The sequence below is a fragment of the Furipterus horrens genome, unplaced genomic scaffold (genome assembly GCF_987537825.1).
Source record: "Furipterus horrens unplaced genomic scaffold, mFurHor1.1.pri manual_scaffold_3, whole genome shotgun sequence".
NCBI classification, from domain to species: Eukaryota; Metazoa; Chordata; class Mammalia; order Chiroptera; family Furipteridae; genus Furipterus; species Furipterus horrens.
In genome coordinates this window covers 26,331,352-26,357,486 of record NW_028327173.1, presented here as the reverse complement: position 1 = coordinate 26,357,486, position 26,135 = coordinate 26,331,352, and the positions used below count along the sequence as shown (strand labels likewise).

The 26,135-nt window shown below is 51.3% G+C and overlaps 1 protein-coding gene across 1 annotated transcript; it reads left to right on the top strand.

The window, feature by feature from the left end:
- The first annotated feature begins 11,524 nt into the window (after positions 1-11,524).
- On the top strand, positions 11,525-25,119 carry HEYL (hes related family bHLH transcription factor with YRPW motif like). Its single transcript, XM_090269172.1, has 5 exons — positions 11,525-11,636; positions 18,347-18,413; positions 19,616-19,699; positions 20,796-20,877; positions 23,030-25,119. Exons 1-5 carry the CDS (start codon positions 11,557-11,559, stop codon positions 23,701-23,703), a joined length of 987 nt encoding a protein of 328 aa, XP_090125298.1. The 5' UTR covers positions 11,525-11,556; the 3' UTR covers positions 23,704-25,119.
- The last annotated feature ends 1,016 nt before the right edge of the window (positions 25,120-26,135 follow it).

The window sequence follows — 26,135 nt, the reverse complement described above, 5'->3', positions numbered from 1 at the left end:
GTCAGTTCCATCCATGGGTGTCATGTCTCTCTGCAGACCCTCTGGCCCCACAGGAAGACCACCCTGAAGGGAGATTCTGTGATTGGGGGCGGGGTGGGGTGGGGCAGCCTGAGCCCATCAGAAGACAAGCTCCCCCCAGCAGTGCTCTTGGCATGGACTCAATGTCACTCACTACCTGGAACTCCCAAGGTAAGGATGGGGGATGGAATGGGAGGAAGAAGAGGAGCTAAAAAAGATGTGAGATGGAGGAGGAAGTGTGTGACTCAGACTCTAGCCTCAGCCTTGCAAAATCCTTCCTCCTGCCCCTCAGCCCCCTCCATAGGCCACCGCACCGAGAGCCATTCCATCCACACCAGTCTGTCCACAACCTACATCTCTCCTGCCACTCCCTTCTGCGGAGGCCCTGTCAGGGACCTCTGAAACACCGCTTCCTCAACTAGGCTCCCTTAAAACTCCATAGATCATGAGGGACAGATCACTTCCTCCCTTAGACAATATTTAGGTCCATGGTTCTTTCTCCCATAGCCCAAAGGAATTTCTCTGGTTTCATTTTGGTGTCCCCCAGCACGAAGTGGGTGTCATGTCAATAACTGTGCCTATAATTAAATAATTGAATTCCAGGCTGATAGGACTAGGCCAGCTGTTTGCAGCCAGTGTCACTTCAGGACGGCTCCCATGTGTTATTATACCCCCACCAGCCTGATATAACTTATCCAAGTTTATCTTACCCATTCCCCTGCCTCTGGTCAATTTGAGACCCAAATGTGACTCCTTGGTTCTCTGATCTGAAGTCCCCAACTTCCCACCCAGTCACCAGGAACAAGGAGCAATGTGACTCTTCATCCCTTTCCTTTCTCATACCTCCAATCCAGCAGATTCCTTCAGGGACCCTGGGGTCACCTCCTTGAGAACGTCATGGAAACTTTGTGTTCTGAGATGTCTTGGTCTCACTGTGAAGTTTTTCTAATGTCCAAAGGCCATCGGTAACAAAGCTGCTTATACTGGATTGTAGCCAATGGACCATGACTGAGGCGACAGAGAGGGCAGGGTGGTGGGAGGGGTGACAGGAGGGGTGGTGGCCCAACACCCTCTCTTGCCCAGGTCTCTGATGCCATGATTGAATCCTCCGTTTTCTGATGTGACCTTGGACTGTGTTTGGGAGCCAAAACCCCACAGCATGGTAGAGATGTGACCGTGGCTTGGAGCGTTGTGATGGAGAAATTGCGGGCACAATTCTTTCTCCTCCTTTGAGCTCTCCTTTTTCAATTTGCTGAGCTCTTCCAAGACTTGTGAGCTATGTGGCCTTTCTTTATTTGTGTTTTCTTTTGTTTATTAGTGGTCAGTTTTACTTGCCAGTAGGTCATTTATAAAACCATTTTGTATAAACAGGTAACTCAATGAATAAAATGACAAATTCACATAACAGGTAATAGAATAGATTCTCTTCTAAATACTTTATACAAATAATTTATTCTCACAATAACCCTGTGAAGTAGGTACTATTATTATCCCCGTTTTACAGATGAGGAAACTGAGGGCCAGAGAGCTAGCTAGTAAGTGGCATAGCTTGATTTAAATTCAAGTTGTCAGCTCCAGAATGTGTCTTAAGTGCCACACTATACTGGCTCTTTCTTTCTTTTTTTTTTTTTTTTAATAGAAAGGGAAAGGGAAGGAAAAAGACAGGGTCAGACACATCAATGCAAGAGAGATACACTGACTGACCGCTTTCTGCACATGTCCCAACTGGGACAGAGCATGGAGCCATGTGCCCTGACCAGGACTCAAACCTGTGACCTTTCAGTTTGTGGGATGACACCCAACCAACTGAGCCACACTAGCCAGGGCTTTCATGTACATTGTTAAGATAAAACACACACCCCTGGCTGGCATGGCTCAGTGGATTTGGTGCTGACCTGCGAACCAAAAGGTCACTGGTTCAATTCCCAGTCAGGGCATGTGCCTGGGTTGCAGGCCAGGTCCCCAGTTGGGGAAGTGGGAGAGGCAACTGATTATGTATCTCTCGCACATTGCTATTTCTCTCCCTCTCTTTCTCCCTCCCTTCCCCTCTCTCTAAAAATACATAAATTAATGAATTTTTTTTTTAAGTTAAAACACACACGAGAAAATTTAAGCATACATTAAGCTAGTCTGTGCTATCCTGAGCTTCAGGGATAGCACAAACACTTTTCTGCCATTTGGGTTACTCCAGGAGAAAAGCTTGTTTTTTAACGGGCACCTCTATATGAAGCAGAGCCATCTTTCCAGAGACAAAAATACTGGTACCCCTCGTCCCACTGCTTTTGGATCTGGCCAGGGAAGGCAGGAGTGAGATTTTCTCATCCACATCTTGCAATGGTGAAAACCAAGTCTTAGAGAGGGAAAGCAACTCGTCTGAGGACACAGGCTAGTAGATGCAGAAAGGAAATTTAATGTCAGAGTATTGAGCCAAATTCAGTGCTGTTCCCTCTGAACCCCCATATTTTCACCTGACTTCATGTGCATCATTATTCTTTCATTCATCTGGCACAGTCCCGTTAGAAGCCTTGTAAAGTTCCTTGCGGTTTAAAGCTCACCCCAATGTTAGCATAGTGCAGCCACAGCCCAAGGCTGCGAACTTGTCACCTGCTCGCTGGGCTGGGTGACCTTGCAAAGCACATATCCTCTGCAGCTGCCAGGAGGGCACATAACTCGTATTTGCCTTCAAGAGAACCAGCTGCTAGGAGTGTCATTAACCAACAGCCTCCAGCTGCTGCACCTTCAGATCTGAAGACGGGATGTTTTCCCACCGGTGATGGGGCACAGCGGGGATACTGGAGCCAGGCTATTTCAGTCCTCACTGGGGCTCCTCTAATGGACTGTCTTGACCCTGGGCCTGACCAAGCCTTTCTCAGAGCTGCATTGCAGTCTGAGGCTCTTCCCATCCATCCTTCCTTCTCCCTCTGAAGATAGGTGTCAGACCTCCATCATGATCAAACGGCTCTTCTTGCTTACTCTAGCTCCCTTTATCTTACCAGTGGTTTCCTCAGTAAATCTCTTACACCTCTAATTGGCCTTAGCCTCTGTCTTCTAGAAGACCTGAACTGACAGAGCCCCTCTGGACCATAAGGCTCGCACCCATCTGCCCCTCAGGATAGCTTGTGCCTGATGGCCCTACATTCTTCATCATTACTCAGTGGTAGAATTACTCAGTGTGGTTTCCCTGTCAACACCAGCGGTCATGATGGAAATCAATTGCAGCATAGCCAGAGGTAAGGAACAGCTGCTTCCTGAGTCTGGGGTTCCCACCCACCTCACACCCTGTCTCAACCCCATTATCACTTCCCAGCCTCCATATCCTCCACCCAAGAGGGAAAAAGGGCCTCAGAGCCTTGGACCAAGGTAGGAGCCCTGAATTTTAATCCAGTTTCCACTGCTGACTTTCCTTCTCTGAGCTTCTGCTTTCCCCATCTGTACAGTGGGACTTCGGCTTGGTTGGCCTGCGTGGGGGAAGGAGGACCATGGCTATTTGGGGGGTTCAAGAAATACCTTGGCACCTGGTAAGCTACTTCCTCTGCCTGTTGAGACCAGACCTGGTGGGAATCTCACTTGGCAGTAACAGGGCGAGGCCAGGCCTAAAGCTCTGTCCTGCTAATGCTTGGGTACCCACAGATTAGGGGTGCTGTGCCCGGGCTCCTGGGAGTGGCCCTCAGCCCCAGAAAAGACAGCTCTCTGGGGAACCACAGGCAGGGGAGGTAAGCAGACAGTTGCAATGTCTTGAGGTCAGGCTACCCTAGAGGGAATCTTGGGAGTACAAGGAGGCGGTACTAGTACCTGAAGGAGGCTAGACAGGCTTCCTAGAGAGGGGCTTTTGTGTTGGGCATTGAAGGCTGAGTAGGAGTTTTCCAGATAAAGGAAAGGGCTTTGAGGTAGACCCAACATAGACTTGGAAGCAAGAACCTATGTTCTGTGTTCTAATACATAAGAGAAATGACAGGACTCTGGTGGAGATCAGGGAAGTGGTGAGAATGAGCTGTGCCCAGACCATGAAGGATCTCTAATAAGGTCAAGATTCTCTACAGCCTTCACTATTATACCTAGGAGGCAGATGGTAGTCTTACTTTTAGTTTATAGATGAACAAACTGAGGACCTGTGAGAGGGAGAGGAGCTCTGGCAGGAATGCACTGGGCGGTGTCAGGACCCAATTAGTCTTGGGAACCAGAGGCCAAGTCATCTTCTTATTGCGTGGGCAACGCCAAGGGCCATCTCTGCCCCCTCCCCCGCCCGTTGCCATGGCCATCTGACATCAGGGAGCGTGGTGTCCTCGGTGTCTCTCCTTCCTCCACCCCCCATGTCCTTGTCTGTGCTGACATCATGTACACATGGGAGAGAAGTCTGCGGAGATTCCAGAGCGGCTGGAGTGTGGGAACCGCGACAGATGCTGCTGGCGCTGCCCCAGGCCGAGAAGCCTCTGGAGCCTCTGGGCACTGTTGAGGGGGCTCTGGAATGTGTCCGAGGCCTCTGGCTTCCTCCGTTGCAGCCCCCCAAGCCTGGGAAAGCAACAGAGGCTCTGATCACCCAGCCGCCATTTGGGCCTTGAGCAGCCTGTGTGGGGCGTTGTGCTGCCTGCACACAGGGGTGTATGTGCATCAAACCGTGCAGCCAGCCCAGCCAGTCGGCTCTCAGGGGTCCTAAACTGGGGCCACCGGGGCCCCAAAGATGGATCATGACCCTCACGAACTCTGTGGCCCAGGGTTGGAGAAGGGAACCAACCCAACATTGTCCACCACCTTCACTGGAGAAGGCGCTTGGGAGTGTGTGTGTGTGTGTGTGTGTTAGACAGACAAACAGACACAGACAGATGGTCCCACCCCCACCCCGTGGGCCCCAGGGGTGGCTGTGCACCGCCTGTTCATCACATGTGGCTCACAGCAGCTGCACATTCCGTCAGTGACCAGCTGTGGTGGCAGCTGGGGAGGTGGAGTGAGCACTGATGGGTCCCAGGGGAGCAGGGGAGGAGGGCAAGGGGAGGACAGAAAGGGCCTGGGAGAGCAGGGGTCAGGAAGGGGATGAGGAAAGGAGGCTCAGACTGTTCTCAGGATAAAACACCGAGCAGGATGCCTGCCATCTGGGCAGGAGGCCCGTAGATGTGGGCCTCAGCACAGAGAGCGGGGGGCGGGGTGTCCAGGACAAGTCCAGCACACCCTGGCTACGTCTTGGCACATAGTTGGACAAACACGAGTGTAAGGAGGAATACTGGGCAGTTGGACAGATGGGTCTGAAGCTCAGGAAAAAAAAAAGTCTGTATTGGAGATTTAAATTTGGGAGTCATTGGCTCATAGGAGGTAAAGTTGTGAGATGAGATGAATCTCTTAAGGAGAGACTGCACGGAAACAGAGGCTTAGTCAAATGCTAACGTCGTCGCCAAGCTCTCACTCTAAATGCCAGGCACTGCTCTACACATCCTACGTCATTTGATTCTCACAACAAGCCTGCAGAGTGAGTATTGTTATCGTCACATTTGCCGATGAGAAAACCATGGCATAGAAAGGTCTCCCTTACTCTGGTTCACCTCCTACCTTACTGTGAGGCTCTAGGGATGTTTCTGTCCCTTTCTGGGTCTGTGTCTCCAGACACAAAAGGAGGGCCAAGCCTCTGCAAAGGGAAGACCGCGCTGGCTGGGTGGCTCAGTTGGTTGGAGCATCGTCCCATACACCAAAAGGTTGCAGGTTTGATCCCCAGTTAGGGCACATACCTAGGTTGCGGTTTCAATCCCCGGTTGGGGTGTGTATGGGAGGCAACCAATCAATGTTTCTCTTTGGCTATTCTTTTCTCACTAAAATCAATAAACATATCCTTAGGTGAGGATTTAAAAAAAAGGGAAGACTGAGTGCCATCCAGGTGCTCCAGCCCCCTACCCCGCCTCTCCTGGACCAGGATAGTACCTACTCTGACTCTGTGACTGTTTTCCCAGGGGCCAAGCACCACCTCCTCCACAGGGAAGGTAGAGGCCTTCAGGAGCCCCCCAGCTCCCCTCCCTATCCTAGTTACTTGGCCAATATTTATCAGGCATCTACTATGTGCCAGACACTGCTAGGCACAGAGGAGACAACAGTGAGCAAACAACTTGGTTACTGCTTTTATGTGCTAGAGACAGACATAAATGATTTCACAGTTAGTGGCTACCAACCACTGAGCACTGCCCCGAGCCTCTTTGTGCCAACCATCCTCTCCTCTGGTACCCTAGGAAAGCTCCATCGCCCAGCAGTGAGGCTCAGTGCCCAGCCTAGCAGAGGTCACTGTTTCAGCAATGGCCCACGTGCAACCCAACCATTTGGAGCCCAGGTCATGTAGTTTAGTAATTAAATACCAGCTCTGAGAGCAGACAGGGGTTCACCTGGTGTGTGAGTCAGGAATTGAGAAAGTTCCCTGGGGCTGGAACTTGCCTTTGAAAATCTCTTCCTGCTTGCTCAGATCCAGGGCTGGGGGGTGGGGGAAGTGGGGAGGGTAGAGGTCTTCTCTCTGCCTCCCTCCCTTTGAACTTAGGCTGATTGCCCTTCCTGGGCTCCCAGGGGCTCACCTCTGCCTATGCCTAAGCCCACTCCATCAGTGTGTAAGTCCTGCCCCGTCCCGTCCCCTCCCCCCAACACCCCCCTCCCGGCCCCCTGCCCCCCCAGATCCTGCTGGCTGCTGGAGTTACTTTTGTGCCCTCGCTCATTGGTCTGCCCCTTCTTCAGACCTGCTTCTGCTTCCTCCTGCGGACACTTCCCAACCCAGGGACCTGGCCCCCACTTCGTCCTCCTCCATTCATGCCAGGCCTCTGTGGCCTTGCGATTGCACACTTTCCTCTTAGAGCCCCTGGGCTGTGACCATCCCTTGCTCTTGGCCTTCTCTGGCCTGGGCCCCTGGTGCTCCCTTCTTGCACGAGTTTCCCCCTCCCCAGAGTTTCTCTTGCTGTTGTTCCCCATGCTTCTATGCTGGGTTTTCCTTCTTTTGCTCTACACTAGCTCCTTGTGATATCTCATGTACCCCACGGCTTCAGCTACCAGTCACCAAATCTCTGCTCCAGCCCAGACCTCTCCAGGTTCTCCCCCTGGGTACCCCAGGGGTCTCACACACAGCATGGCCACATTGAATGTTTTACTTTCTCCTGTGTCTTCCATTGGTGCCTGTCACCTTCACACACTCAGTCACCCAGACAAGACCCCCGGCATCACTCTAATCTAAACCGGTCCCAACTGCCTGGCCTGTTGCACAAGTCTCTTGATTGGTCTGCCCCACTCTAACGCACGATGCAGTGGCTAGCTGCATGAATCTGGGTGCCAGCTTGCCTGGTTAGAGTCCCAGCTCTACCACTTACTAGCTGTGCTATCATGGTAAGTTACTTAACTTCCCTATGTCTCATTAAATGAAATTATAACATATAATAATAGTAACTTCTAGTATAGGTTGTTGTGAGGTTTGCATTAATGTATGACATAGTACAGTACCTGATACATGGTAAGTACAGTAAAATTTTATTTTTATTATTTATTTATTTCACAAAATTTTTTTTAGAGTAGTACCATTTTATTATTTCATTTTATTTATCTTTATTATTCATTTATTTTTAGAGAGAAGAGAAGAGGGGGAGAAAGAGAGGGACAGAAATGTCAATGTGTGGTGGCCTCTCATGTGCCCCCATACGGGGACCTGGCCCGCAACCCAGGCATGTGGCCTGACTGGGAATCGAACCAGTGACCCTCTGGTTCTCAGGCCAGCGCTCAATCCACTGAGCCACACCAGCCAGGGCTCACAAAAAATTTTAATGCTTACCATGCGTAGACACTTTGCTAGGCACCAAGGGGCATAATAATGAACAACAAAAACGATCCTGCCCACCCTCTGCCCTGGGTATCCCACTAAGCGAAAGGTCGCTGGTTCAATTCCCGGTCAGGGCATATGCCTTGGTTTGGGGTTTGGTCCCTGGTTGGGGCACATGTGAGAGGCAACCAATCAATCTTTCTCACCTCAGTGTTTCTCTCCCTCTCTTTCTCCCTCTTCCGCTCTTTCTTTAAAAAAAAAAAAGATTCTGTCCCCAAGAACTTCACAATATGGAAGCCTTTTCATAAAAGTCCCATGGAATGATGTTTTCCTGGTGCTTGATCAAAACAAAACCAAGCAAAAGCAAACAAGCTGGATTCCACACCTCCCTCCAGCTGTTCTCCTAGTGTACTTTCCCATCTGCCGGCAAGTACTTATTGCACACCTACTGCCTACCAGGCACGGTGCCGGGTGCTGGGTGCCGGAGAGTCAGCTGTGAACAGAAGAGACAAATCTCTACCCTCAATGACTTTATCTTCTGGTGGGGGACAAGGAAAATAAATACATATATCAACATGTATAATACCAATGATAGCGATAATGCTGTGTTGTGAAATAAGGCGAGGTGGGGGATACAGAGTGACTGGGAAATTGGTGGCTATTTTAGATAAAGGGTCAAGAGAGTCCTCGCTGAGAATGTAATATCTGAGCAAAGACCTGCATGGAGTGAGGTAATCTGAGAAGATCTGGGGGAAGAGGATTCCAATTTTGGTATATGTTCTGCTGAAGTGAGCACCAGAAGAGAATTCCAGGTAGAAGAAACTCCAAATGCAAACAAGCATGAACTGTTTGTGGAATGGCAAGAAGGCTCTAGTGGCTGAGTGAGCAAGGCAGGAGCAGGGGCCAGAGCTTAGGGTCACCATAGAGCCAGGATGCCCTGGAATGTCCCAGCATAGTTATTAGTTATTGCCTCCTCTCACTTGCAAAGGTGCCCAGGTTTAGATGATAAATTATTAAGTCACCCTACTTATGGGCCATGAGAAGCAGCTGGCATTTTATCCTCCATGTGGTGGGAAGCCCATAGATGGTTTTAAGCAAGAAGTGACATGATCTGACTAACATTTTAAAGAATTATGACCAAGTACTCAAAACACCCTTCTGGCTCCTGCAGCACCCTCTCTTCCTCTCGTCCACCTCCCAGTCTCCTCTGGTAGCTCGTTCTCTTCTGCTCAACATCTAAATCTTGGGGGTTCTCCCGATCACTAATTCTCCACCAAGGGTGATTTCTCCCCAGGGAATGTTTGGTATTATCTAGAGACATTTTAAATTGCACAACTGAGGCAGGTACTACTGGCATTTAGCGGATAAAGGCCAGAGATGCTGCTAAACATTCTACAATGCACAAAACAGCTCCACCCAGTAAACATTTCCCAGGCCAAAATGTCAATAATGCTGAGGTTAAGAAACCCTGCACTAGATTAGCACAGTTCAATAAAAATAGATGGGAGCTGTATATACAATTAAAAATTTTCTAGTATTCACATTAAAAATACTAAAAAGAAAAAAGTGAATTTTAATAATACATTTTATTAAATCCAATATGTATAAATATTATCATTTCAACGTGTAATCATTATAGAAATATAAATGAGATCTTTTATTTCTTTCCTTTAAAAAAATCCGGTATATATTTCACATCTATTACACATAGGAATTCAGACCAGCCACGTTTCAAGTGCTTAGTAGTCTCATGATTATTGTATTGATGGCATAGCTCTAGGCTCAGTAGTAGATAATATAGCCTCATGTTTAAGAGCTGTAAAAGGTCGCAAAGCCTAATGGCCTGGCTCTGGAACCAAACTGCCTTGCTGAATTCCAGCCCTTCCATTTACTACCTGCTCACCTTAAGTAGTTACTCCATTTCTCTGTACCTTTGTTTCTCATCTGCAAAGTGGGGATGCTACTACTTTATAGAGTTGTCAAGGATTAAATGAGTTAACACAAAACAGTTTCAAGTGCTTTTGAAGTGCTTACCAAATGTTAATTATTTAGATAGGCCCCTCCTTGGTCCCCATCCACACTTTCTCTCTAGGTAATGTTTCCTCCCAGAGCTTTAAGTGCCACCTCTTACCTAATGACTTCCAAATTTACATACCCAGCTTAGACCTCTTTTCTGAGCTCCAGACTTCCTATCTAACTGTGCACCCCATTTTGATGACCCAGGGCATCTCACAGGAACATACCCACAACACAGCCCTTGACCTTCCCCTGCAAATCTGCTCACACAGGACAGATATCTGGGAGGCATGATTTCTGCCTTTCCGGGGAATGCATAGTGCATGGATTGTGCAACTTCTATATTGATTCAGGTTTCTACTCCATTGGTGTGTGTCTACGGACATTCGATGAGTGCTGAAGGCATCTGTAAGAAGAGTCCAGAGCTGTGTCTGGGGTGACCACCAGGGCCTCCCGAGGAAGCACAGGCTGTAGGTATAGACCACTCCTGCCAGCTGTGTATCAGCGTGTCTGTATATATGTCTTTGTGTACTTGGTCAAGTGGTTGTTGTGTCTATGAACACGTGTGGATCAGAGCATGGGAATGTTCTTTCCTCCCACCATAATCACATGTCTCCAAGCAGGTCTTGCTGTGGGGGTGAAAGTACAGTCATTCTCAGGTGACCAACTCCATTCTCTAAATGAAGGGTGACTTCCTCTGGGTCTTGGTGGGTGAATCCAAGGGAAGGACTGCTCTGACACACTATGTCAAGCCCGTCTTCCCACCTCCTCCTCCCTGCCTGTGAAGTCCCCTTCCAGGATGCTCCCATCTGCTTCCTTCTGAACCTTGGGGAATTCTCTGAGGTACTGGCCCATTAGATGGCAGGTGAATCTCTGAGAATCTTCTGTAAGTCCCCCTCTCTAGGGGCTGGAGCCCTCACTGAGTGGACAGTTTGGTCTGTTGGGTCCCCTTTTGAGGCCTGCCACAGCTTCAGAACGAGCTCTCTCCTGGTGCTCTTGGCCTAGGACAGCTTTGATTCTGATGAACTGATTTCCAGAGACAACCCGCCGCCACCACCATCCAGTCAGGTCTTCAGGGACCTCGGCCAGAGCCGGTCCTGCTCTGGTGGTGCAGCCACAATCACTACTGTTCCTTTCAGGGATGACAGCCACCTCTCATAGGTCTGGCCACCTGCCACCCCCACCCCCACCCCCACCGGCGCGCACGCACACACACACATTCCACTAGCTTTGGACCCCTATGGGAGAAGCTGCTGGGGGATTCTTGTCCATGATCAAGCCACAGCTACCCCCACCAACTCTCAACAAAATGGACGTGTGGGCTGCCCCCAGAACCCCAAGGCCGGAGCCGGCGGGATCGACCTTTGCACGTGCTCGTGCATCGTGGCGTGGCGCTTCCACAGACGGGCAGCGCCCGAGGCAAACTGGGGACAATCAGGGACTCCTGGCTTTCCACGGAGGCCTCCAAGGGCACCTGCCCAAGGCCACCCAGCGCGCTGTGGCCGAGCTGGTGGAGCGGAGCCAGACCTCCCAGCCGTCGGTGGGGGCGGTGACCGCCAAGGGCCTTCCCACGGCTTGACCTGCGCGTCACCGCGGGGGCGAGGGGACGCCTGATCGCCAGAAGCTATGGCGCGGAAAAGGGCCCTGGGAAAGGGCGGTGGCGGCGCCCCCGGGGCGGGGCCTGGGCGGGGCCGGGGCGGGACGACTTCCAGGCTGGGAGCCTGCACCACCAGGCAGAGTCCCGGCAGCCAGCTCTCACCATGAAGCGGCCAAGGGAGCCAAGCGGCTCTGACAGCGAGTCCGACGGTCCCATCGACGTGGGCCGAGAGAGCGAGCTTAGGTAAGAGCCGGGATGGGGGGTTGGACATGCCGACGGACTCTACGAACGCGGAGACGAGTCCTTGAGGCTGCCTCCGGCGACACAGGTGTGGGCAGTGGCACACAGGGTGTGTGTGTGTGTTGGGGTGCAGTGTATGTGATTACACGCACGAGGACTGGGGCCCTGTGTGCCCTTGGCCAACGCTTAGGAGCTCGGGATGCTGGGGTGAAAGTAGCGTTCAGCTCGGGTGTCTGATGTCCAGCTGGTGATCTTCCGTCTGTCGAAGTGCCCAAGTGAGGCTGTTGGCGAGGAGTTTTCCCTGAAACTCTTAGGAAAAACCCTCATAGGCTCTTGGCACCACACCCCTACCTGGAACCCACTGGCTGTACAGAATAACCATCCTTTCCCATTTTCACCCTAACTTGGGTGCACTTTCATATAGTACACAGAAAGCTTCTAGGAGAAGAATGACTTCTGTCCCTTGAGCAAAGCAGACTTTGAATAAGGTTTTGATACTGAAGAAAATAATAGCTGATTTGCCCCCGGTCAATGCATGAGCCTAGGCTCTAATTCCAGTGCCCTGCTGCCTGTGTCTTTCTCCTTGTGACAAATATTTCGACCTGCTTCAAAGCTGTAGAACAAACTGCACACAGACAGTTCTACTACTTCCCAGTTCTGTGAACAACCTAAGCTTCACTTTCCTTATCTGTAAAATGGGTATAAATAATAGACCCAACTTCATGGGAATATATTGGGGAAATCAAATGAGATAGTAAGCGTCAAGGGCTTAGCACAGGGCCTAGCACAGCAAATTCTTAATTAGTGTCAGGCATCCAACACATAACACCCAAAGCCCTTGAAGTGTAACCGGGGCTGACTAGGAGACTGCAGGCCTGGATCCCAGCCCCAAGTCTTCCGCCAGCTCACCATGGGACCTTGGGCCATCGCTTTCCCTCTGTCAGCCTGTTTCCTCAGCAGTAAAATGGGGAGGACAAGAAGGGCTCTCTGATCTCTCCTGGCTCATCCAAATCTGACTCTCTAGGAGAGAATTGGAAGGGGAGGGGTCAGTGTATTCGCAGGGATGCTTTTGAGGGCTATTCATAATTTCAATGATTTCTAGTTTCTGAGACCAGGGGATCCTGCCTCAGTCACAAATCCTAGTAAAATTCCACAAGCTTTCAATCATTTATAGCTTATGATTAGAGGTAAGGCATTAGACATTCTCCTTGCATCCTTGTACGTTAGGTTTTCGGGTATATAATTTCCATTCAACTTAGTAGCATTTAAAAAAAATTCCTCACCTGAGAATATGCTTTTTAATTTTAGAGAGAAAGGAAGGGGGAGAAAGAGAGAGAGAAAGAAACATCAATATGAGAGAAAAATATTGATTGGTTGCCTTCTGTAGGCGCCCTGACAGGGGATTGAACCTGCAACCTAGGTATGTGCCCTGCTTGGGGATCAAACCCGCAACCGTTTGGTGTACTGGATGACCAACCAAGCCACCCAGCCAAGGCAGTAGCCTTTTTTAAGTTGTTTAGTAGCAACTGCTCTTTGGAGAAGAAATTCTCTTAGTCTGCACCTGCTAGGAGCAGGAGAAGAACCCAGCACCATGTGGTGGTGATGGAACAGAGTCTCAAACTCAATGTCATTGGGTCTTCATGAATCAGAGGCACAAAATTGATACCAGAGAGCTAGGCTGGTCAGACCTGGCTTCTGCCTTTCAAGAATTTGCAGCCTGGCCAGTGACCTGCCAGGTCACACAAAGACCATGGACAGCATGGAGGGTGGAAGGACAGGCAGACTGTGGGCTGTGAGGGCACCCGAGCAGGGAGAGGTCACTTATAACCGAAGGCGGCAGGCTTCTTGAAGGTGGTGGCATTTGGGCTGTGGGCTAAAGGATCAGTGGGCAGTTTTATCCTACACAGCATTTTGTCCTTTTAGCCAGAGCCCATTTTGAGAGACTGTCTTAATTCCTAGAGGAGCAGACCCCATCAGAGGAGAGGAATGGTCGGACATCTGGCAGAGCTGACTTATAGACCCCTCTTTGTAGCACTCCCCAAAGGCCCTCCCCCCAGCAGACATCAATGCTTCAATTCAGGGATCACTGAACAGTGCCTGCTGTGGCCCAGACTCTGGGCTGGCGTGGGGGGCCCAGATGTATCCTGCTCAGCTTCTGCCCTCAGGGAACTCTCAGAGAAGAAGAGCTTCATGTATAAAGACAGCCGGATAAACAGTGGCAAGGGCCACAGGGCTGGGGCAGCCAGCCTCTCTGGAGGTCAAAGGCAGGACTCAAACCTCCCACACTCAGAGATGTGAGAGTAAAGAGCATAGTGTGCTCCATGTCACTGTGGGCATCTGTCTGGTGGTGGTATCTTGCCCCATCTACAGGAATCGCCTACTGAGCTCCTATCTGAACCCAGCCTCCTTATACATGCTAGGACTGAACTGAGAATATAACCTCTCCCTTCACTTCTGCAAACATTTAATGGGCACCTGCCACATGTCAGGCACTGGGTCAGAGTCTGTAGATTGTTCCTACATGATTTAAGGCACATAGTAGCCTTTGAAGTCAGATGGACCTGAGTTTTGACTCTCACGACCATTAACTTGGGCATTTTTGAACCTCAGTTTTCTCCCTTACAAAAAGAGGATGCTAATACCTACCTCACAGGGAGAGGCTTTGATGAAGTAATGAACCCAAAGTACGTCTCCTCGTTGTGACACAAGGTAACTTCCAATTAATGCTGCTTTCCTAGGGGCTGCCATTCAATTGGAGGGTAGATGTTCATGGGGTCACATAGTCTAATGAAAAGACTAGAAGGCTGAAGACTGGATCTATTGGGCATGATTTTTTTTCAATCCTCACCTGAGGATATGTTGTTGTTGTTTTTTTAAAAATTAATTTTAGAGAGAGAGGAACTAGGTGGGGTGGGGAGAGAGAGAGAGAAATATCAATGTGAGAGAGAAACATTGATCGGTTGCCTCCCATACACAACCCAACTGGGGAATCAAACTTGCAACCCAGGTATGTGCCCTGACCAGGGATCAAACCTGCAACCGTTTGGTGCACAGGATGAAACGATGCTCCAATCAACTGAGCCACCCAGCCAGGGCTGGGCATGATTCTTAACTCTCTGTATCTCTGTCACTCCATCTATCAAATAATTATTTTTCCTAAATATGAAATGGCCCCAATAATACTTAACTCTCAGGGCTATTGTGCAATAAATGAGACAAGTAAATGTGGACATGCTGTCTAGAATAAGTACTGGCTATGAGATTCACAAGATGTGACGATGAATATATGGGGTGCGCCGGGAAAAGCAATGAATTAAAAGCCAGTAGACTTGGAATTTCCTCTAATTTGCTGTGGCCTAGAGCAGATCTCTTCTCCTCTCTGAGTGTCTTCCTTTTACAAGGGGGCTCATTGCTGTCATTGGGGACATTGTGATTCTGCCTTTGGTTAGTGCAAAGTGAGTGGGATTATCTATAAGAGCCCACAGGGGAACTCCCAAGGGGAAACTGAGGGTAAGCACTAAGGGTGGTCAGGACTGGCAGCCAGACCACCTAGAAAACTACCCCCACCCCAAGAGACCACCCCAGAATTCTGGCTAGGGACCACTTTAGTCCATGAAGCAGATCTTGGTGGTCAACAAATCTTCTCTGGGTCCGTGAAAATCTGCCTTATTTTCAGACTTTCAGCCAAGAAGCTCTTACACCTCCCTGTCAGTGTCAAGGCCGGATCACAGCCTGGAAGTGAGAGCGGGCTGAGCTCTTGGGAGCTTTAAGGATAAGGGCACTGGAGGTCTATTCAGACATACAGGAAATGGGAATTACAAAGGAAAACAATGCCGAACTTGGAGCCAGAAGACATGGATTTCCATGCTGGCTTTGCTCCTTAGCAGCTGCGTAGGCTGGGCAGGGTGCCCCAGCTCCTGAGCCTCAGCATCCTCCTCTGTAAAATGGGGCTTCTGTGAGGTTCATAGGAGGGAAATGTACATAGGGATGCCAGGAAAACTGTGAAGGGTGGTTTGCTGGTTAGATACGGGAGTGGGATAATACTGCAGAGAACAATGGACCAGGAGATGGGAAAAGATGGCAGAGCCACCTGCCCTGAAAGGGGTGCGTCAGCCTCCAACAGATGGTCCCTGAGGAGGGATCAGGCTCAGAGGCAGTGACGTGGGCAAAGCTAACCCAATACCCCTAGAGATGCCTTATCCAGCCTGGGGGGACAAAGGCTGGGTTTCTTAGCATACCTTGGCTCTTGGGGCTTGTCCCCAGTGAAGCTCTGTGAACAAGCTGCCCTACAGATCTCGGGATCTGGCATGTGATCCCTGAACCTAGCTTGCTGGGCCATTCCTCCCAGGAGCTTTCATCGAAGGTCTTTTACCAGCCCTTCTTGTTCAGATATTTGGATGGACATATCCTTTTCCAGATGTGGCTGCATAAACCCAAGGCACAGCAGCAGGATTTGACAAATGTTGACCTGGTCTCTCCTGCAACCTTCTTTCTTTGAGCAGACGATGAAAATTATCCAACCTCTGACGCCAAGAGAGTAACCACAGGGGTTGGGACCTTACTGGTGAACCACATGTGCCTCCGTTCCACAAACGCCTAGGACATAGATTTTATTGTGTCAGCTCTCTGTTTCCCAGTAATGCCAAAGATGAGGGCAGGAAGGAGCTCAACCATGAGCCACGTTCCAAGCACTTGCTGAGTACAGGGGGCTACAACAGTGAATGAGACAGACATGAGTCATCATTTCAGGGAGCTTACAAACTTGTCGGAGAGACAGACATTATTAACCAAATAATTGTGTAAATATAAAACAAACGGGCCTAACTGCTGTGAATGCAGGACGCTGGGAGAGTGTTAGAGTAAGGGATACCTACTTAGTAGGAGGGGGGTTGTCAGAAAAGTCTTCCCCAGGAAGGTGACATTTGAGTTGAGACCTGAGGGTGGTATAAATGATCAGGGCTGAAGCTTGGGGGTGGAGAGACCAGGGTGGGCCAGAGAATTCTAGCCTGAGGGAACTATATGTGTAACCACAGGAAGGAGCACATAGAGCAAAAGAGTTGAGTCTAGGAGGTGACAGGGGCTGGCTGAGCTACCTGAAAGTTGGTGGTCTTGATCCTAAAAACATTGGGAAACCCCTGAGGAGTTTTAATAGTGACAAGGTCAGATTTGCATTTAAATGATCACTCTGCCTGCTTGTAGGGGGAAAGGGTGCAAAGGGACCCAACAACAGACTCTGGCAGCTGTTGTCCAGATAAAAGATGATAGAGGTTTGCTCTTGCTGATGTGGCTCAGTTGGTTGAGCATCGTCCAGTACACCAAAATGCTGAGGGTTTGATTCCCAGTCAGGGCAGATACTTAGGCTGTGGGTTCAATCCACAGTCAAGGCACATGTGGGAGGCAACCAATCACTGGTTCACTCTCTAAAATCAATAAACATATTTTTTTAAAGAAAAAGAAAGAAAGAGGAAAGAGGCTTGGTCCTGAGATTGGCAGTGGAGACGAGGGGACTAATGTGAGCTGCATTTTAGGATTGAGGAGGTGGGGTGAGGACCAAGGAGGAATCCAGGGTGGTGGCCAGGTGTCCCCTTGCAGAACTGGGAGACTGGGTGGCTTGGCTGAGATGGGAACCCAGGAGGAAGAGGAGAGTGAGGTGGAGGCAAGCTCAGGGGTTCCAGTTCAGATAGGTAGCACTTTGCATTTGAAATGACAGGGGAGTCACCTTGTCTAAGATTGTTTGTTGACCTGGTCCTGGTGTCTCTCCACGGAAGCTGAGCCTGGAGGGTGGGGCCTGGCTTGCCTATCCAGTCCAGCCCTGCCAGAACGGGACCTCTCCGGTGTTGGCCACAGAAATGGTCCTCCATGCAAGCCAGCGAAGCCCCTCCCTCCCAAAAGGGCCTCTGAAGCAGGAAACCGTTAAGAGGGCGAGCATTTGGGGAGGATTTGGGTCAGTCTGGACAGGAAAATCCCCCAGGGCTGAGCCTCTTCCCTGTGCTGAGAACTCCTCGGGTGGGAGCAAATGTCCCTTGTTTAGCTGGGCCTTTGGAGGGGAGGCCGGCGTGATGCAGGTCTCCGACCTTCTGCGGAAACCAGGGCAGTGTGCCCAGGGTCCCAAGAGGGGCCTGTGACCCAGATGCCGCTCCCCCTCGCCCCCAGCCGTGCTGCGTGGGAGGTGGCGGCAGCTGCAGCGCGGGCGGAGGGCGGGCAGCCGGCGCGCCTGGCCCGTGGGAAGCAGCGGCATCTGCTCTTTCCACGCTCATTCCCAGCGGCTCCCTCTGAAACCCAACCCGCCGGCCGCCCGCTGCCGCTGGCCCGTGCCCTCGCCCGCCCCGCCCCGCCCCGCCCCGCCCCGCCAGGGATCGCGTTGCAGGAGCCAGAGTGGCCAGCAGCGGTTCCCTTGCCCGCTCCAAGCGGCCCGCAGCGGGGCAGGGGGCGTGGGGCAGGGGCAGAGGTGAGAACCAAGGTCCCCTCAGCCCCCTCGACCCCCATCAGCCTGGGGACAGTTAACTCAGTGCGGAGAAGCATTTGGCCCAGGGAGAAACGGTTCCCCCGGGGAGAAGGGGAGAGGATGCATCCCCTCCCACGCCTGCCCTGTGCTTCCTCCCAGCTTGGGAGACCACAGCCGCCCAGCAGGGGGCTGTGCTCGCCCAGAGGTCAACCCAGGCCGGGGAGATGGTCCCCAGCTCTGAAAAATTTGCCTTTCTCTTCCGCTCCAGCCAGATGGCCAGGCCGCTGTCCACCCCCAGCCCTTCTCAGATGCAAGCCAGGAAGAAACGCAGAGGGGTGAGTGTCTCAGCTGAGCTGCGCAACAGAGGTTTACCCTGGATCCCCAGGGGCCTAGCCTCAAGAAACCCGGATCAGAAACATCACCCCAGGCTAGACTGCTTGGGTTCAAATCCTGGCTCTGCAGGTAGCTAGCAGGATGACTTTGGGCAAGACACTCAACCTCTCTGTGCCTCATTTCCTCAACTGTGTCACAGAAATAACAACAGTACCTGCCTGAAGTGTTGTTTTGAAGGTTAAAGGAAATTAATGTAACACACTCAGAACAATACATGACACAATTAGCCACTATTATTTATTCCAGCCTTCCTTCTCTTCTCTCCGAGCCCAGGACTTCCATTTCTTTCTCAGTGTGTCGAAGGGTGAGTGAGGGGGACAGAGGAAGGAGGCACCCTGCTTGCTGTTGGCCATCTTATCCCCGCCCCATTTTCCCCCAAGAGGCAGCTATGTGGAGTCCAGAGACCTGGGACCTGGCAGAGATGCCATCACTAATCAGGAAACTTAGTCTCCAGCCCTCATTTTCTTTACTGGTAAAATGGGGCTCATAATTCCTGCCCCGCTATCAGTGTTCTGCTACCGTCCTGTGAGACGATAATGAGATCGTGGGCATGAAAGCCCTTCACAGCTGGAGAGGGCAACACCTAAGACTCCTCAGACCTCATGACCCAGCATCTGAAGAGGTACTCCTGGCCCCGGACAGGTTCTCCAGGGCCTGCTCCAGTGCTGTGGCTGGTGTCCCTGTTCTGATTGGTTGATGCTGTACCAGTGGTTAAACGTTTTGAAATCCCCCCTACAGATCAAGACAAGAGATCTGAGTTCTCTCAGCTTTGGACTTCCTTGCTGTGTGACCTTAAACAAGTCACTACCCCTCTCTGAGCCTCAGTTTCCTCCTCCATAAAGTAAGAATAGGTTTATTTCCCTCACCAAAACAGTGTGAAGGAAAATACAAATCAGTGTCACCTGTTAAGTTCCCAGCCAGGGCACATGCCTGGATTGCAGCCTGGGTTCCTGGTTATGGGTGTTGGAGTCCCTGGTTGATGGTGTGTGGAATGCATATGACTGAGATGTTTCTCTCCCTCTCTTTCTCCTTCCCTTCCCCTCTCTCTAAAAATAAATAAAATATTAAAAAAAAAAAAAGCAAAAACAAAATGGCACATTGACTTTGAAGAGCCTATGTGTAAATTCTTGTCATTGTCTTTTAGATCATAGAGAAACGTCGCCGAGACCGCATCAACAGTAGCCTTTCTGAATTACGGCGCTTGGTTCCCACTGCCTTTGAGAAGCAGGTATGTGACATTGCTGATTGTGCTGGAAGAAATCTGTGTGAGTGGCAAATAAGGTTCATGTTCATGGCATCTCTTATTGATCGGTAGCAGCTGCCTGCAGTCCTGTGATATCACTTACTGACTTCTGTCTCTGGCCAGGAGTAAGGGGAATGGAAATTTATATTTACTGAGCTATCTCAGGTGTTGTGGCTTTATGTCCATCATCCTGCTTAATTGGACCCTCATAATGATCCTGGAGAGTAGGTATTATTATGCCCATTGCACAGGTAAGGAAACTGAAGCACAGAGAGGTGAAGTAACTTACACGGGTCACACAGCCAGTAGCAGAGCAGAACTGGAACACAGAACTCTGTAATTCCAAAGTGCCCTAACCTTCTACACTACTGACATTTCCAAAGCTACTTCAAAGTGAAACAGGCTGCTCAGAGAGGGAGCACTCTGACATCGCACATGTGAAAGTGGGGGGATGACAGTGGGATGTCAGACAGTTGCATTAGTCAGACAGCCCCAGAGACTCTCACCCTGTGCTCCAAGGCATGGTCATAAGTCATGTGTTCTCCCTTTTGCCGGTGAGAACAAGTCAGTCATTCCACAGTTGTTCACTGAAATCTTCATAAGACTAGCCATGAACTAGGCCTAGTACTGCCCTCAAAGGACTCACATGGAGAATCTGACCCTCAGGTTTCACCTGGGAGACGAGGTGATGCTACAGGCTTCAAAAACATTTCCCAAGAAAGAGAATAGAGGAAAAGCAAGTGCTTTGGGGGTAAGATGATGAGCTAGCTTTGGGGCTACCCAGAAAACTGGCCTAGAAGGTGGGTGGGAATGCAGAAGTGGCGTTCTGGTGACAGTGTATGAAGCCGCGGAGACAGGTGAGATCCTCTGGGGAGAGTGTGCACAGCAAAAAAAAGAGCCAGCACTGCTGGAACACCACCATTTTAAGGGACGGGCAGAGCAAGAGGCAAGGTGAAAGGAGAACCAAGAAGCCATGGAAGTCAAGGGAGCAGAGGCTGTGAGTGCTGAGAACACTCTGCAGGGGAGCTGAGTGATAGAGCTCAGCTGGAGGCCTTCACGCTTCTGTCTCCTGCACACACAGGGTTCCTCTAAGCTGGAGAAAGCCGAGGTCCTGCAGATGACAGTAGATCACCTGAAAATGCTCCACGCCACTGGTGGGACAGGTACGGATGCTCTACTTTTTTGGGAGGCATTTATGCAGCCAATATTTGGGGGCTGGGTCCTGGGGATACACTAGTGAGCGAAGCAGACAGGGCCCCTGCCCTCATGGAACTCACAGCCTAGAGAGAAGCTGAAGCAGAGCCAGGCAGGACCTTCACAAAGCCTGTCTCTCTTCTTTTTTGCGCAGTCCCCTCTCCACTCTCAGGGTCTGCATTTGTCACCACTCTTTCCTCATCTCCATTTCTTCTCCAACAGACGGTTCATATTGACCCCAGCCCCAGGGCCTCATTAAGCATTAGCCCTAATGAGCTTGTTCTCACTGGAATCCCAGCGGGAACGGCCTGCCTGAGACTTTTAGCCACAGATGGTTCACTAGTGTGCCCACCCCTGGTCTAGCCTTCTGGGCTGTTGTGTCCTTGGCATCGCTGGGGTCATGTGTCATGCTCACAGCTGAAGATCAGTCGCGCGGGATTATAGTAGAATATAAATGTAACTCCTTCTGTTATTTTGAACTAGTCTATTACAATAAAGACATTGAACTGTGGCTTTAAAAAGACTTCTGGGTAAATAGACTTTTCGGCTACATGGAGCCTCTCTGTGTATTTTGGTGATTTCACAGTTGGGAAACCTTGAAAGCTCCACAGACCTTGGCTGCAGAGACCTAAGTCCTAAAACCTTAACATACTCCCTTTGGAGGGGGCAGTTGCATTTTAAGTGGCCCAGCCTGGTGCTTCTCAGTGTGCAGCAGTGTCACCTGGGGGCAGGCAGAGTCATGCGTCACAGCCCAGAGATGTTGAAGCAATAGGTCTGGGCTGCGGGTGAGGAATTTGCAAGATTGGGAAGCATGCCCGATGCCCCTGATGCAGGTGGTCACTCTGAGAACTTTGGCCAAAGCTATGCATGGCCAACAGTAGAAACTCCCGTCACTAATCAACCGCTGGGGGAGATACTTCAAACTACCTCTGTGGTTTCCAAATTAAAAGAAAAATAGTGACAATATATGGGCAGTGTTTTATAGTTTCAGAATGCTTTCACTGATGTTATCTCATTTAGTTCTAACAAAAACCTCGTGAGTGGGGGTGCCATCGCCCCCATCTTCTGGCGCAGGGCTAATGGGAAGACAGAGTTGTGGTGGAGAGCGTTAGCTTTGGATCTGAATCCTGGCTCTACTACTTACTAGCTTTATGTCCATGGACAAATGATTTAGCTTCTATATCCCTCTGCTTCTTCACCTCCAAAGCAGGACTATTAAAGGGGTTTTTAATGAAAATTAACTTAAATAATGTAAATTAAGTGCTAAGTAAGAACTCGATAAATCCTAGTTAAAAAGAACAGGGAACGCAAAAGGTGAAGGGATTTGCTCCACATCAGCACAGCTAAGTACACAGCAGAGTATACTTGCTTCCCAGGAGGCCCAGCTCCAAACATCATCTCCTGCCCAGCCGTCCCTCACGGGGGCCTCAGCTGTGAACCAGGGACCAGATGTTTGCTGTCATGGTCACGAGGCCAGAGCTCACCAGAGCAGTTCCATGTCTGCCTGGAAGGCGGTGTGGAGAGAAGGGCAGGTTTGGAGAGGCAGTGGGCAGTCTACCTGGTCATTCCTCACTGAAATCTGCCTCGGCCTAATGGCAGCAACTGAGGACCAGAGTGAGGTCCTGCTTCCCAGCCTGCCCATTGGGCTGGATGACAAACTGAGATTCCTACAGTAAAGGGTAGCTAACTTAATTTATTGAGCATTTTTGTGCACCATTTCATTTCATTTCACCCTCATAGTTCTATGCAGCAGGTACTGTTATATGCCAGGGAAATAGAGGCACAGGGAGATTAAGAGACTTGTCCATGGTCAGGCAGCTTGTGAAGTGGCCTCCATGGACCTCAGGCTTCACTGCTACACTATGCTGCCTTCTCCAAGGGGTGTCCCGGCATCTGTGCGCATCAGCAGGCAGGACAGTCCTACACCTCCATGTGCACGGCCCTGTCACACCTGGCAAGTGTCTACTTAAGTCACCGTGGGCAGTTTCTTCTTTGCATCAGTCAGGTGAAGGCGACATGCCCAAAGGCACACAGGGAGTGAGGAGGGGAGGCGGATCTAGAATTCAGGCAGTCTGCCCCCAGGTTCATTGTGTGTGTCCCTCATCACACCTCACTTTGCAGGATTCTTGGATGCCCGGACCCTGGCAGTGGACTTCCGGAGCATTGGTTTCCGGGAGTGCCTCACTGAGGTCATCAGGTACCTGGGGGTCCTGGAAGGACCCAGCAGCCGTGCGGACCCTGTCCGGATTCGCCTTCTCTCCCACCTCAACAGCTACGCAGCTGAGATGGAGCCTTCGCCCACACCTGCCAGCCCCCTGGCCTTCCCTGCCTGGCCCTGGTCCTTCTTCCATAGCTGTCCAGGGCTCTCGGCCCCGAGCAGCCAGCTTGCCATCCTAGGAAGAGTGCCGGGCCCCGTCCTCCCCAGCACCTCCTCTCTCGCTTACCCCATCCCAGCCCTCCGAACAGCGCCCGTGCGCAGAGCCGCTGGTACCGTCCTGCCAGCCCGGAGGCATTTCCTACCCAGTCGAGGGGTGTCTTCCACTCGGAGGGTCCGCCCTCTGGAGAGGCCAGCTGTCCCCCTGCCCATGGCCCTCAGCAGCAGGGCTGCCAGGAGCAGCCATGTGGCACCTCTCCTGAGGTCTTCTTCCCCCACATCTCCTGGTGTTGGGAGGTCCCCTGTTTCTGCCACTGTCCCTACCCCCAGGCCCGCTTCCCCTGGGCCTGCTGGGAGGCCCGCAGGAGCTGTGCTCTGCCATTCCTGGGTCTCCGAAATCACAGAGGTCGGGGCTTTCTGAGCTGGCACCCTCTCACCCTCAGCAGCAAGGAAAATTCTTTTTCCAGGTTTTGAAAGTGGCTCTGCCTTTTCTGCCCTGCCTCCTGGGCTGGTTCATGTGCGAAGGCATCTTCCCCCATCGGAGGCTCCCTCCTACTTTCGTGCATCTCCCCACCTCACTGCTCATCCCAGCTTGTCCACCAGGCTCTCCTAAAGCTGTTCTGATTTCAGAGGCTTGGTCTCACATCTTACCCGGACAGATGAGTCCCAGGAGAGCCCTAGGAGCTATGCCCAGATCCCTCTCCTGCCCTGGCACACATGGGCAGCAGGCTTGAGTCTCAGCTCTGGGAACATAGCTTTGACCTAAAAAGCACACCGGCCTGAGGCTGGCTGCTTCCCAGGAGAGATCAGACGCCGACCAGGAGCAATGACTGACTGGCTGCAGCCGTCCCAGACTCGAGGGTCCAGAACAGAGTGTCTGCCTTGCTTCCTGAGACAGTGAAAGAACAGGGGCCACAGAGAGGTTTCCTGGGAACCCGGTCTGCCCCTGCCCACCTGTTTTCGGCCCACCTATCACAGCAAATCACAGGACAGACCTGCTGCCCACCACGGCCAAGGCATCTCTTCCCAGCTGCAGACACCCACCCTCCAGCTGACCCACAGTTCCCTGCACACAGCTGGGAGGCTTCCTGGCAGCAGTAAGGCCACGACAGGGTGTCCTTACCACCAGGCCTGGGACAGTGCTCTCAGACAAGAGCCTCCTGTAGTGTTGCCTTCCTCCAGGCGTGTGGCCCCTGTTGGGTGCACTGTGTGGGCCACCATGTTCCCACATGGTGGCGCCCAGAGGGGAATCCTCTTGGGGTTCAGAACCAGACGTTTGTGCTGCCTGGTCTGCATCCGGCTCATGGAGCCCAGACTGCTAGGACAGCCAAGGGCCGTCAGACTGGACAAAAATAACCGCGAGGAGGGGCGAGAGGAAGGACAGTCAGAGGCGGCCGGGCCCTGCAAGGTCACCCAGTGGCTCGAGGGCCTGAGATCCTACTCACCCAGGATTCCATGCAGCTGGCGCTGCTCAGAGGCCATTTCATTCCCCAGCCCCGACCCGGGCCACTTTTCCTCTAACAGAGGGAACAGAGGACCCAGCGACCATTCCCTGTGGAAGAGCGGAGGCTGGGCAAGATTGGGGCAGATCCAGGACTGATGTTTGCAGGACCTGTATTGCCAGACCTGTTGTTAAAATGCAGTTAACACATCTGTGCTGGATGGCAAGTACCTGCTTCACCCGAGTGGCTCTGAGTGTCCCCCACCACATGGCTTTGCCCCCCGGGCCCCCGTGCTGGTTAATGCCTGGCAGACCCAAGGTCATGGGATCCTCCAGCTGGCAAATCATTTGTTGGTCCTTATGTCACACTGGCTATTAAATACTTAAGATGTCACCCCCCCCAACACACAGGATAATTCTCCTACCCCCACCCTTTGAATTAACTACCCTCCCCAGAGGCCAAATTATGGAGACTCCCTGGGCTCAAAAGTGGTTTACAAAAACCCTAGGGAAAAAGGGCTCATTCAGAGAAATGGGTCAGATGGCAGAGGTCATTTAAATGACCCAGAAAACTTTGCAAAGGCAAATTCCTCAAGGAGGCATAAAGAGCCCAAGTGATTCTTTTACTCAACGGGTTAGTTCCATCAGATTGCTGTCCTGCACCCATCTGAGAGCCTGGAGGTGAGAGGGTGTCATTTCAAGGAGAAGGTCCCTGGCCTGGAGTGCTGCTGAGGGAGACAGAGGGAGGGCAGGGCTCAGCGGGCTCCCAGTAATTGGGACTGGGGGACAGGGGGAGGGGCAGGAGGGTAAGACCAACTCCACCTTTCTCACTGAAGACAGGAAGAACGCCTTCCTCCTCCCCCTCTTCTTCCTCCCACTCCGGTTCCTCCTCCTCCTCCCTCTTCCTGGTTCTCCCAGGTGATGCTCATTGCTCCCAGGATACCAGGGCAGTCCTGTAGTTTGGCAACTTCCTAGCCTGAGCATTCACTGATAGTGGGGCCGTAGAAATCCCATGTCCGTGTTTCCAGCACCCAACTCCAAAAGAATCTGTTGACACTATTAAATGAGGTGGAGATGGCCCAGAACTTGAGCATCTTCGTTGACCTTGGGTTCATTCTCCCCAAGAGATTGTGGGGGGGAAGGTGTGGATGTCTTTGTTTCTGTGGTTGAGGATTTGTATCTTCTGTTTATATTCCCAAGTCTTTCTGCTGCCCCCGACTCACACCCCTTTGCTGGGGTTGTTGCAGACATCCAATAAAGTTTCTTTTGTTGTTTGTTTTTTAATTCTTCTGGAACTCTGGAAACTTCTGAGTGATTCTACTTCTTGAGTATCTCTGGAGTGTGTCCACTCCTCTCTGAACCCACAGCCACCCTGTGAACTACCACATCAGCCACTCCCCGGATCACTGCCC